This window comes from Pan troglodytes, chromosome 14, assembly GCF_028858775.2.
Source record: "Pan troglodytes isolate AG18354 chromosome 14, NHGRI_mPanTro3-v2.0_pri, whole genome shotgun sequence".
Lineage (NCBI taxonomy): Eukaryota > Metazoa > Chordata > Mammalia > Primates > Hominidae > Pan > Pan troglodytes.
In genome coordinates, this window is record NC_072412.2 from 66115522 (window position 1) to 66129192 (window position 13671).

Here is a 13671-nt window from a genome sequence, read left to right on the forward strand (position 1 = left end):
TTAGAATCAAATGATTAAGACTCTTAAAAATATCATGTTGGAGTTTTGATTGAAATTGCATTGAATCTGCGCATTAGCTTAAAAACAATTGACATCTTTATATTATATGATATTACCAGTGAAATGCTGGTAAAATGCTTCTCTGAAGAGCAAAAAATAGCCCTGACACATAGCATTTGCCACTTTCTATGGTATAAATATTCCCTGTTTGGCTGATTATAAGCTATGTTATAAAATCACTGAACCGGGAATTAGGAAGAAATGTACATAAAAAGTTTTTGTGAGCTTGTATGAGCTGGCTCCAGCACAACCCTGGGTATATCTCTTCATTTATTTTTCCCATAAAGTTTTATAATTTATTGGAAGTATATGGGCTGTGCATCTTTTGTAAGCTTTATTCCTGGACCTATCTATTTTTGTTATTGTAAATGGTGTTTAAAAATTTTTTAATTACTATTTCCTCTGTTACTTGTACATGGAAAGGCAGCTGATATTTGCATATTGATTGTAATTCTGTCACCTGCCAGTTATTCTTATATTATTATTCTTATATATTCTATTCTTCTTCTTATTCCAGATATAATTTTTAAAACACCATTTACAACAAGAATAATATATTCTTACATTATTCTGTATATTCTTTTAAGTTTTCTCTATAAATTTGCCTTTTCTTGGTATTTCACGTGAATGGAATCACATGATATATAGCCTGTTGTATCTGGCTTCTTTCATTTAGTGTAATATTTTTTAGGATAATCTATAACATAGCATATGTCGATAGTTTTTCCTATTTATTGGTGATTAATATTCCATTGTATGGATATACCACATTTTGTCCTTCCACTTACTATTAGTTTGGTGCAAAAGTAATTGCGGTTTTTTCCATTGAAAGTAATGGCAAAAACCACAGTTATTTTTGCACCAACCTAATAGTTTATGGACATTTTGATCGCTGTTCTTAGTTCTTTTTTTTTTTTAAATTACTAAATGTATATGTCTCTTATTACTGTTATCAGTTCTTAAATTGTTGGTTTGTGCCTTTACTCTTTGCTTCTTGATTACTCTTGTCGGTTATCAATTTCATTAGTCTTTGTTACAATAGACTTTGTTAATGTTATTGTATTTTTAGTTTGATTCATTTATTTTTCTTCTACCTGATTTGAACTCACTGCTTTTTTTCCTCAACTTCTTAGTTCAACTCATTAGTTTTATTTTTTCAAAAATAGGTTTTAAGATATACCAAAGAAACTATGCAATACAAAAGTTTAACGATGAAGTTAAAATATATAGCAAAAGCTAAATATGACAATACGCATGAATAATGTATATAATAAGCCTTTCAATACTAGAAAACTAAAATGGGAAGAACTTACTGAAGGGTAACATACATAAAATGGGGACTAATAGCAAGAAACAATCCTAAACATTTTCCCAATGACTGACTAAGCCTCAAAAAGACAGCTTAGGAAAACGAATAACATGTAGTTTTTCTTTTCCTAGCCAATTCAGTTCTACTTAGATAAATCTGGTTACCAATCAATACATATATAAATTAGAGTAATTGTTTTTCTACTGAATTAGTACCAGTTTTTCTTTTTCACCTTTTCCCCAATTTTCTCTAGCAACACTTTTCTTTAGATTTGATCAGTTGAACTCAAAAGGTTTGGTACGTAAAATGAATATCAGCTCTTATTGGAATAGCACTTGGGAAGTGCAATTCTAGAAAAGGCAAATGCTTAACCGAGGTTCTTGGCAAAGTTAAGCATCCCATTCTCCATAAGACAGTGACTCCCATGTTAATCACTAGGTTAATGGCTGCTCTTGGCTAGATCACAAGACCCTGCAGGATACTGGAATGCTCCTTGGTGAGGTACTGTAGAGCTATGTGAACAAACACCCACCCATTTAAGCTTTCAGTAAATACAAAGCATTTTAAACCATTTCAGTAGAATAAATTAAAAATACGGCATTTCTATTGGCCTGCTTTGCTTTTTGAGCTGGCTTGGAGTGCTGTTCATGATATAAAAGACAACTTCTTAATTCAACTCATTAGTTTTTTTTGGTTTTTTTTCAGTTCTCTTTAAGGCTATCAATTTTTCTTCTAGCACTGATTTAACTATACTCCTATATTTACATAGGAAATATATGTGTATTTACATATTTACAAACATAACTTTATATTCAGGTATAAAGGTTTTATACATGGTACTTTCATTATTCAGCTCTAAATATTTTTCAATTAACCTTATGATTACTTCTTTCCCTATTTTGATTACAGAATATTAGGTTTGTTTTGGTTACGGATTTCTAATTCAGTTACGTTGTGATCAGAGAATTTGGACTGAATGATAGCTGTATTTTGAAATTTGTAGAGTCTTTATGGCTTGATATGTATTGGTAAATGTCACATGTATGCTTGAGAAGATACTTGTTCCTATTGGGTTTAAAGTTTTGTATAAATTTTCTAGTTTAGGCTTATTATTTTGTAGTCTGTGTTTGATACTTACAAATTCTCAAGTCCTTAGGGGCTTAAAATTTTTTTTTAATAATTTTTTTAAATATTTCTCAATCTTCGTAGCTTGTTTCCTTGTAAGCCTCATGATAGTTTGTTATGATTTCATTTTTCTTGATCTTTCTCTGTGAGAATCCTGGCCACTTGAATCAGAAATGCTTTTTTGTTTTGTTTTGTTTTTAGAAGGGATATGTGCTTCTTTCTGCCTTGAGCTAGTGGGGGTGCTACTTGACTTACAGTGAGTTAAAGTGCTGGCTAAGGTTAACTTTGCCCCTTGGCCACCAGCCCAAAGCTGAAACTCTTAGTTGCAGTGTTGTTACTGCCAGAAGCAAACATCTTCTTTGGAGGGAAATGTAGCCCAAATTGGGGTTCACCCTAGATGCGTACATGGATGACATTGGGAATGTTTCTGAAATTTCTAACAATGTATATTTCTTTTTTTTTTTATTTTTGTTTTCTTGGGTCTGATACCATACGTAGAATGGTACAGGGTGTATGTGACAAATCAGACTTTATTTTTTTCTCTCTTCCTATCCCACCTCTATTGATTGATTGGTTGATTGATTGATTGAGACGGAGTCTTGCTCTTGTTGCCCAGGCTGGAGTGCAGTGGCGTGATCTCGGCTCACTGCAACCTCTCCTTCCCGGATTTAAGCGATTCTCCTGCCTCAGCCTCCCAAGTAGCTGGGATTACAGGCGCCTGCCACCACGCCCGGCTAATTTTGTATTTTTAGTAGAGATGGGGTTTCACCATGTTGGTCAGGCTAGTCTCGAACTCCTGACCTCAGGTGATCTGCCCACCTCAGCCGCCCAAAGTGCTGAGATTACAGGCGTGTGCCACCACACCTGGCTTATATTTATTTATTAAAGTCAAATTGTGTTGAAATGATACTAAGAGATGTTTTGACAGAGAAAGTAGGTAAAAAAGAGGTCGTCATAAGTGCTATTTAAAGCTTATCTTTCAGGCTTTTAAAGCAGCTATAGGCAGAATTAGTATTTCTTCTTCCAAGGCAGCTTTCTTGAAACATTGCCCTGTTAAGGGCAATGGGCCTTAAGGTAAAGATGTGAATAATTTAGTCAAAAACCTCCCTTGAAGTAAAAGAATGGATGAAAAAATGATCCCTAGGAAATCTCCCCTGAAGCCACTGGAAATGCTTTTGGAAGTAGTGATGGGGTAGAGAAGGAAATGAATTAAGACTTTAAGTAGATAAAAGAACTATGGAAGATGAAACTATTTCATTTTCTCTTAATTTTAATCTACTTTGCAATAATGGTGGAACATCGATTGGAACTGAATCACACTCATATATTCCTTTTGGGTGTATGGTTTGTTTCTAGGGTTGATGGAGAGTGTGATGCTTATGTTGTTAGGTATACAGATTGAGAAATTTCTTTCTCAAGAGAATTAATAAGATTACAAAAACAGGCCAGGTATGGTTGCCCACGCCTGTAATCCCAGCACTTTAGAAGGCCAAGGTGGGTGGATCACCTGAGGTCCAGAGTTTGAGACCAGCCTGGCCAACATGGTGAAACCCATCTCTACTAAAAAAGATAGAAAAATTAGCTGGGTGTGGTTGCTCACACCTGTAATCCCAGCTACTAGGGAGGCTGAGGAAGGAGAATCACTTGAACCTGGGAGGCGGAGGTTGCAGTGAGCCGAGATCAAGCCATTGCACTCCAGCCTGGGTGACAGAGTGAGACTACGTCTCAAAAAAAAAAAAAAAATTACAAAAATAAATGGCTGGCATGTATTTTCAGGTTAAATGTCTTAAATGGTTTCTAGAGTTAAGAAAAAAAATTGTTTTCAATGTTTATCCAGATGTGATTATACTGTAGAGAATTAGTCCCCTGTCATCCAAACTTTGGAGTCTGATTGATACACAAGAATGTTATTTAGTATGATCAATAAATTAATAAATTAACACAACCATTTAAATCTGATATTTCATATCAGTTGGTATGACTAGTTAGGAGTTTAGATGACAGAGGTATTCGTCTACCTCAGGAGAAGAAGGAATGATGCCTGGATTAATGGCCTGAGAGAATATTTCTAGCAGATACTTAATATTGTTTATTAGAGTTAGACATGCTTACCTGGAGGTGCAATGATACATCTTTCTAAGCCACTAAAATTTTTTAGAGTAATTTCTTTTGATTGTTTCTTATTACTAATACAAAAGAGAAAATCAGACATTAAAGAAGACTTGGGTGATCAAGATTAATCCTTTTTATTATTTTCATTTGAAATTGGTATTTTTTTTACTTTGGAGTTGCTCTTAACAGTAGTTGAAGAAAGTTTTAGAAATTAATTCTTGTCTATTTTTGTGGATGTTTTAGATGATTTTTTTTTGAGACACCTTTTTGTGTGTGTGTGTGTCACCTGGGCCAGAGTGTAGTGGCGCAATCGTGGTTCACTGTAGCCTCCACCTCCCAGGCTCAAGAGATCCTGCCATCTCAGCCTCCCAAGTAGCTGCGGCTACAAGCACACACCACCACGCTTGGCTAATTTTTGTATTTTTTGTAGAGATGGGGTCTCCCTATGTTGCCCAGGCTGGTCTCAAACTCCTGGGTTCAAGCGAGCCACCTACCTCCATCCTCCAAAGTGCTGAGATTACAGGTGTGAGTCACCGCACCCAGCCTTAAGATGATTTTAGATTCAGGATTTAGGATCTTAGAACCATAACATTTAAAAAATTTTATTATGTATATTTTATCTAGGTCCATTACTTCCCTATGTTTTAACTACAGAGTATAAGAAACTGAATATTGTAAGCAGAATAATGAAAAAAATCGTTATATTTACTGGTTTACTCATAGAATATTTCTGAATTGTGGAATTACTAACTTAAGGCTTGATGATTCAAATTAAGAAGTGACCAGAGATTCTGTAAAATCTGTGGGTTTCTCAGGAGGATCTAATAAATAATACCTCCTTTCTACTTTGCTTTTGAACCAGTTAACAAGTACAAGAGTGGCATATGTGGGCCAAAATAACTTTATTACTGATTAAAATGTATTTTGAAGATGTGGCTTAGTGGGACAGCCAAATGGACGCATTAACTGAACCACAGAACATGTAGGCTTGTACACTCACTCGTAGAAGTGCCAATCCGGTGAGGAGGCTGAATAAGTGCCCCCTCCCTCATGTTCCCTAGCTAGGCTAGATCTCAGGAGGAAGATGAGTAAGGCTGAGGCCAATATACAGTATTTTCTTCACAATCAGCTAACTCATTCCATAAGTGGGTATAGTAGTTATCTGAGGCTGCTGTAACAAATTACCACAAACTTGGTGGCTATAAAACAATGGAAATTTATTTTCTCACAGTTTTGTAGGCCAGAAGTTTAAAATTAAAGTGTCAGCAGGGTTGGTTCCTTTTGGAGGCTCTGAGGGAGTATCAGTTTCATGCTTCTCACCTAGCTTTTGGTAGCTGTAGCAGTCCTTGGCCTTTTTTGGCTTGTAGATGCATAACTTTAATTTCTGCCTTCATTTTCAAATGGTCTTTATACTCTGTCTGTCTGTGTTTGTTTCCCCTTCTCTTCTAAGGACACTCGTCATTGGCTTTAGGGCCCACTGTAATTCACAGTGTTCTCATCTTTAGATCCTTACCTTAATTACATCTGAAAAGAGCCTTGTTCCCAAACGAGGTCATATTTATAGGTTCTAGGTGGACTTGTCTTTTGGTGGAGCCACTATTTAACCCACTAAAAGAGGTGGAGAGGCCAGGAGTTGGATTAATTAAATAAGTAAACTTGCTGCTTGCTTGGAAATCGGCATTTGGGGGCAGGTGTTCCTCCTTATCCTTCATTCCCCAGATCTTTGTTCTCATAGTCAACCAGATGTAGGAGATCACCAAAATAGTCCTATTCCTGCCCTGTGTTTGCATCGATGGCATTGTCTTCAATTTGTGTTCCTTTGACAGAATCTTTTAAAGTGACATGTCCACTTTGTGAGCAATAGTAAGTAAAACTAGGTAATGTAATACATATGTCCATTTAACTGTACAAAGAAAAGGCAGTTTGTCACAACACATTGAAAGCAAACAAGAGAAGGTGTCATGCCAACACCCAGGGGACGTAGAACTCCCAAAATTCCATGAAGATGCCTAGTGACCTGTGTTGTATGGATTGAATAAGGGTGCCATGGTTGCTCCAGATATCGGATATTGGTAAAGCTGGATTTTTTTGACTACTAAACATTAAATAAAAACAAATGTTTCCCTCCTACATTTGAATGGAAGTGCGGTGCCTAGGATGCATGAGTCTCATTTTGGAACATGTAGGCCTAGATCATCACTAACTGTGTGATGGTTTTTTTGCAATGATGAAAGTGGTCTAACTCTGTGCTCTCCCTATATAGAACACTTGAAATATGGCTAGTACGATTGAACAATTTTTAATTTCACTTAATTTTAAGTGAAAATTTAAATAGCTACATGTGGCTGGAGGATTGTATTGGACAGCATAGGCTAGATATTTGTCAATGCCTAGGCTAAAAATATGGGATACCAAAATAAACAGAATTATGAGCTATAATAACCATAACATGCCTGTGATTTAATTTAAATGTCCTTATTTTAATGGCATTAACAAAAGCCAAATAAAAAGTTCATCCTGAATTAGCAGCTTATCTATACTTGTTAACAGTTTCGGACTTGCTTCAACTTGGAATTTTTTTTCGTAAGTGAAAATTAGATGAAATTTTAGATTATCTTTTCCAATTATGTTCTCTAGGCCTAAATTTATAATAACAAAATTACTCCTTTTTTAGGCAAAATACTGATAAATATGAAGTAGAAATTTTTCAACTTAGGAACATGCTTGCTTAGGAAATGTAGTGTAAATATTTGTCTATCATTTCACATTTCTCTTTGCTGAAAATATAAATTAATATGCACAGAAAGATTTTACTTAAAAGCCTATTTTTAAAACAGCCTTTTTCCCCTAAGGTATGATACTTCTTAAAGATGTAGAAGTTGCCACTTTAGTTAAATTTATTTTTCAGACACGTAAGCAGATTTTACTGTTATTTCTCAACTTTGCTCTAAGGATATTTGTTTTATTTTTATCTTTGATTGAAATTTGGCCAACACATATAATACAGCATTAGATTTAATATCGAAGTTAAATTAAAGCTTTTATTTTAAAAAGGAAAATGTGAAAATATGTCAATTACAACTCATACTTCTTCAACTTTTTAGTTTTGGTGGTATTGTATGCTTCATGTATACCAGGAGAGGGAGCACTTTAAACTTGATGTCTCTGAACAGAAAACACTCTTTTGTTGTTGTTATGTTGAGACGGAGTCTCGCTCTGTCATCCAGGCTGCAGTGCAATGGCTTGATCTCGGCTCACTGCAACTTCCATTTCCTGGATTCAAGTGATTCTTCTGCCTCAGCCTCCCAAGTAGCTGGGATTACAGGTGCATGCCACCATACCCAGCTAATTTTTGTATTTTTAGTAGAGACGGGGATTCACCATGTTGGCCCGGCTGGTCACAAGCTCCTGACCTCAGGTAATCCACCTGCCTCAGCCTCCCAAAGTGCTGGGATTACAGGTGTGAGCTACCACACCCGGTCCAGAAAGCATTCTTTTGGACTGCTGCCATAAATTTGATTCCCTTAAAAAAACTGCAAAGTTCTTTATTTTCAAGGTGTCCCTTAATGTAAAAGGAGGGAGAAGTGGGATTTATGGGTATGATTTAGAGTGCATAAGACTAACAACAGCAATAAATATACCTTTCATCCAGAAATATAACTGTTTTCCTAGGGTTTTCTTTTCTCATTACCTTCTGAAAATGAATTCAGAATTATTAAAACAAAATTGTTCTTCAGGAGACCTTTTTGAAGTTTTCTCTTTTAATACCAAAACAAAGAAAAAACTTGATAATATATAATTTCAGTTTCAATCTTAATTGAAGTTATTATAAATCATAAAGCATGACTATTAAGGAAAAGAGAAACACTATAAATGAAAACACAGCTCTGAATAGAGTTTCATGACTAGAAAGTGATTTTTATTCTTTTCTGTTTTGACAGCTCGAAGGTCCATGTGTTTTGCAAATTCAAAAAATTCGCAATGTTGCTGCACCAAAGGATAATGAAGAATCTCAGGCTGCACCAAGGATGCTGCGATTACAGATGACTGATGGTCATATAAGTTGCACAGCAGTAGAATTTAGTTATATGTCAAAAATAAGGTGATTGGCACTTTATTTTGTGTATTTGTTACAGAATGTTGAAGGTGCTATTCAATTGGAATAACTTAAGAATTTTGAAAAGTAGGAATGGACCCTTAATTGTGTGTTACAGTTTTTCAGATGAAATTATAGAGCTTTTCTGCATTTCTGCTTCACCTGTATAAAAATAGTTAAGAATATATGGCCAGGCGTGGTGGCTCAAGCCTGTAATCCCAGCACTTTGGGAGGCCAAGGAGGACGGATCACCCGAGGTCAGGAGTTCAAGACCAGCCTGACCAATGTGGTGAAACCCTGTCTCTACAAAATACAAGAATTAGCCAGGCACGATGGCGGGTGCCGGTAATCCCAGCTACTTGGGAGGCTGAGGTGGGAGAATAGCTTGAACCTGGTAGGCGGAGGTTGCAGTGAGCTGAGATCATGCCATTGCACTTCAGCCTGGGTGACAGTGGGACTGTGTCTCAAAAATATATATATATAAAATAAAAATAAATTAAAAAATAGTTAAGTATATAGTTACTTCTTGATTGAATGTTAATTATAAAATGAAAGTAATCTTTTCAGTTTTGTCAGATACTTTAGGTCACTCAATTGTTAGAACAAACAGAATTTTTAAAAATACGGTTTCATCCTTGACAGTTCAGTAGCTGTGTGTATAATAGTGTGTTCATCACACTGTTTAATGTTCTTGCAGAGTTTTATAGGCTAATAAATTTTCCTAGGAAATGATTGAAGTCAGGGAGGTTTGTGATTGACTTTAGTCATTTCCTAGGAAATCATTGAGAATGATTTTCCAAACCCTTTGTTTGGTTATTTTAATAAGAAACTTTTAGAGCCATGCCCAGTGGAATGGACGAAAACAATGAGAAGGAAGGGAAATTGTCCCCTCTATTCTTGATATTTCCATTTGGCCATTCTGAGCTCTGTTTTCTGAGGTGGAAAGTTTCACTAGACATTTGCAGCCCTCCTCCCACCTGCCTTTTTTGGTCTTCTTTGTCATTTTATACACTCACGTTTGCAGCTCGGGCTCCTCTAAGCTTTTTCACTTAATATAAACTTGTATACCATACTTTTCTCTTGAGCAGGCATTTATCAGGTGTTCCAGCCCTTTAATCCAGTGCTGGAGGTACAAAGGTAAATGAGGTTTAGATTTCAGCCTCTTAGTAGCTCATATGCTAATTAAGTAGGCACGTAGGCATACAAATATTGTAAGACATATATAAACTGAAAGGACTAAGAGTCTCGAAAATTACTTCTGCCTGGGGTAACCAGGAGTGGGGTTAAAATATGAGTAGGTATTTTAAGGTGCAGGGAGGGAATAGCACATGCAGAGACACAGTGTTCTGACAACAGAAAGAGTGAGAAGTTACATTTGGTGGAGCTTAGGTGATTTAGAACAGTGGGTATGCAAGAGGAAATGTGGTAGGTTGAGGCCTTGTATGACCTTTTCAGTGATTTCCCTTCTTTTTTCTTCTTTCATCTGGTGTCTGCCTCTGGTAAATGAGGCCTCCTCCTCAGAAGATATGTTTGTTGAAAATGTTGATTTCTGTATACAAAGGGAGATTTGTTGACATTGTGATTATATTGTCTTCTTTTTGAAGAGTAGGATTCGTACTTTTGTGTAGAAACAGCTTTTCAAATTCCTATGACGAATTCAGTCACACCCCTTGCAAGGGAGCTCACAGATGACTCAGAAGAAAGACTTGCCATGTAATGGCTCATTCTCTGATTTTATGGCTGTATATTTCTCTGAGGAATAAAAACACAAGGTCAGCCCTGAGTGTCACTGCCCAATCTGCCCAGTGCTGTCTACTGTCATCCCTTGTTGAATTTATTGCAGCTTGAAAACTGAAAAAATTATCGTCGTATGCTCTTCACTCATCATTGAAGCAGCATGCCTACTTTTGGTGCTGTAAAAATGGCAGCTGACAAAATAGTTCTTACAGGTAAACAATTTGGAAGACATTATACAAAATAAGTTTATAGTTATCTTAGAAGGAAGGTGAAACAACTCTCTAGATGGGATAAACCAGGTGCTAATACGGATGTGTTACCTTACATGGGCTTTGCATTTCTCTGCGGTGCTTGTTTCTACTTTTCTGTCCTACCTCCTGCCCTGCCCCTTGCTAGGTTTTTTTATTATGATTATTATTACAATGAAGTGAGATTAAAGGAACCTTTGGGTGCCAATGAAAATATTAACCAAAATATACTTTCTGAATAAGAATTAATTATGGTTCTGAAGGTGATAGTAAAAATTGTATTAAAATTTTAGTCCCTGAGTAAAAAGAACAAAGCTGGAGGTATCACGTTACTTGATTTCAAACTACACTACAAATCTATAGTAACCAAAACAGCATGGTACTGGCATAAAAACAGACACATAGACCAATGGAACAGAATAGAGAACCCAGAAATAAATCCACATACTTACAGCCAACTCACTTTCAACAAAGGCATCAAGAACATACATTGGCAAAAGGATAGTCTCTTTAATAAATGCTGCTAGGAAAACTAGCATATGTAGAAGAATGAAATTCCCATCTCTCACCATATACAAAAATCAACCTAAATGTGGCTGGGCATGGTGACTCATGCCTGTAATGCCAGCACTTTGGGAAGTCAAGACGGGCAGATCACCTGAGATCAAGAGTTCAAGACTAGCTGGGCCAACATGGTGAAACATGGTGGCACACACCTGTAATCTCAGATACTTGGGAGGCCGAAGCAGGAGAATTGCTTGAACCCAGGAGGCAGAGTTTGCAGTGAGCTGAGAACACACCATTGCGCTCCAGTCGGTGTGACAAGAGCAAAATTCTGGCTCAAAAAAAAAAAAAAAAAAGATCTAAAACTATGAAATTACTAGAAGAAAACATTGGGGAAATGCTTCAAGACATTCGTCTGGGCAAAAATTTTTTGGATAAGACCTCAAAAACATAGGCAACATAAGTAAAAATAGAAAATTGGGATTAAATCAAACTAAAAAGCTTCTGCACAGCAGGGGAAACAATGAACAAAGTGAGGAGACTAACTACAGAATGGGAGAAAATATTTGCAAACTATCCATTTGACAAGGGATTAATATCCAGAATATATAAGGAGCTCAAATAACTCAATAGCAAAAAACAAAAAAACAAACAAAAAATCCAATTAAAAATTGATAAAAGACCTGAATAGACATTTCGCAAAAGAAGACATACACATGGCCAACAGGCATATGAAAAAATGCTCAGCATCACTAAAACTACAATGAGAGATCATCTCACACAGTTAGAATGCCTATTATCAAAAAGACAGAAGATAACTGCTATAGTTTGGATATTTGACCCTCTAAACCCTATATTGGAATTTGATCCCCAGTGTTGGAGGTGGGGCCTAGTGGGAAGTATTTAGGTCATGGAGGGGCAGAGCCCTCATTAATGGCTTGGTGCCATCCTTGCAGTGAGTGAGTTCTTTATTACTTCCTGCGGGCGCTGGTTGTTAAAAAGAGCCTGGCACCTCCCTCTTTTCTCTTTTGCTGCTCTTTTCATGTGATCTGCATATACCCCTTTGCCTTCTGCCATGAGTGGAAGCAACCTGAAACTCTCACCAGAATTGGATGCTGATGCCATGCTGCTTGTACAGTCTGCAGAACTATGAGCCAAATAAACCTTTCTTTATAAATTACCCAGCCTCAGGTATTCCTTTATAGCAACACAAATAGACTAAGACAATAGCAAATGCTGTTGAGGATGCAGAGAAAGGGGAATGCTCAAACACCACTGATCGGAATGTAAATTAGTGCAACCACCATGGAAAACGGTATGGCGGTTCCTAAGGAAACTAAAAATAGAAATACCATATGACACAGCAGTCTGACTGCTGGATATATATTCAAAAGAAAGGAAGTCAGCATATTGAGGAAGCATCTGCACTCCCATTTTTATTGTAGCGCTATTCACAATACCCACGATATGGAATCAACCTAAGTGTGCATCATTGGTTGAATGGATAAAGAAAACGTGATATGTATGTATGTATATGTGTGTGTATACACACACACACACACACACACACACACAATGGAATATTATTCCGCCATAAAAAAGAATGAAATCTTGTCATTTGCAACAACAGGGATAGAACTGGAGAGCATTGTATTAAGTGAAATAAACCAGGCACAGAAAGACAAATATTGCATGTTCTCATTCATGTGGGAACTAAAAAAAATTGATCTCCTGGAGATAGTAAAATGGCAGCCAGGAAGGATAGTGGGGAGTGAATGATAAGGAGGGGTTGGTTAATGGGTACAAAAGTACAGTTAGATAGAAGGAATAAGATTTAGTGTTCAGTGGCATAATAGGGTGACTATAGTTAACAGTAATTTATTGAATATTCCAAAATAATTAGAAGAGTAGATTCGTAATGTTCTCGCAAAGAAAAGATAAATGTTTGAGGTAATAGATATCTCATTTTTACCCTGATTTGATCATTACACATTGTATATATGTGTCAAAATATCACACGTACCCCCAAAATATGTATAATTATGACAACACAAAAATAAAAATTTAGCCCCTAATTCCTTTTGTGGGAATAGAACTTGAATTTAATCTGGTCAGACTATCAATTGTTTCAGTGAAATTGTAGGTCCAGCTTCAAATAACTTGACTACATAGGTCTTAGGTAAATGATCTAATTCATTAGCAATTTCTTTGGAGGTAAAGAGTACAGTAGCCTGGTGTCCTTGGTGCTTATTTTTATTTATCCTTGTACATTGACTGTAAGAGTTATGAAAATCTGAATTTGCTGATTGTCTGGAATTGGGAACGCTTCTTCACTATTGTAATTGTATTCAGCTGTTGCTGATCTTGAACGGTAATAGATGGTTACTACATTTACCACCACAGCTCTCTACTTAAGGGTTAGGTTAGGTAAGGCTGTTCATGACCATTTGTTTTGTCAGTTGTGATTGATCACTAAAAAT

At 36.3% G+C, this 13671-nt stretch overlaps 1 protein-coding gene across 14 annotated transcripts in view; it reads left to right on the forward strand.

Moving 5' to 3' along the window:
- The window catches only part of TDRD3 (tudor domain containing 3), a 178929-nt gene that overhangs the window by 57229 nt on the left and 108029 nt on the right, over positions 1-13671 (forward strand). For all 14 annotated transcript variants that reach the window (XM_063792184.1, XM_063792182.1, XM_009427025.5 and 11 more), the window contains one exon: positions 8548-8708. In XM_063792184.1, coding sequence (XP_063648254.1) covers positions 8635-8708 — 74 coding nt within the window. In that variant the 5' untranslated portion in view covers positions 8548-8634. The remainder of the gene's footprint in view (positions 1-8547; positions 8709-13671) is intronic.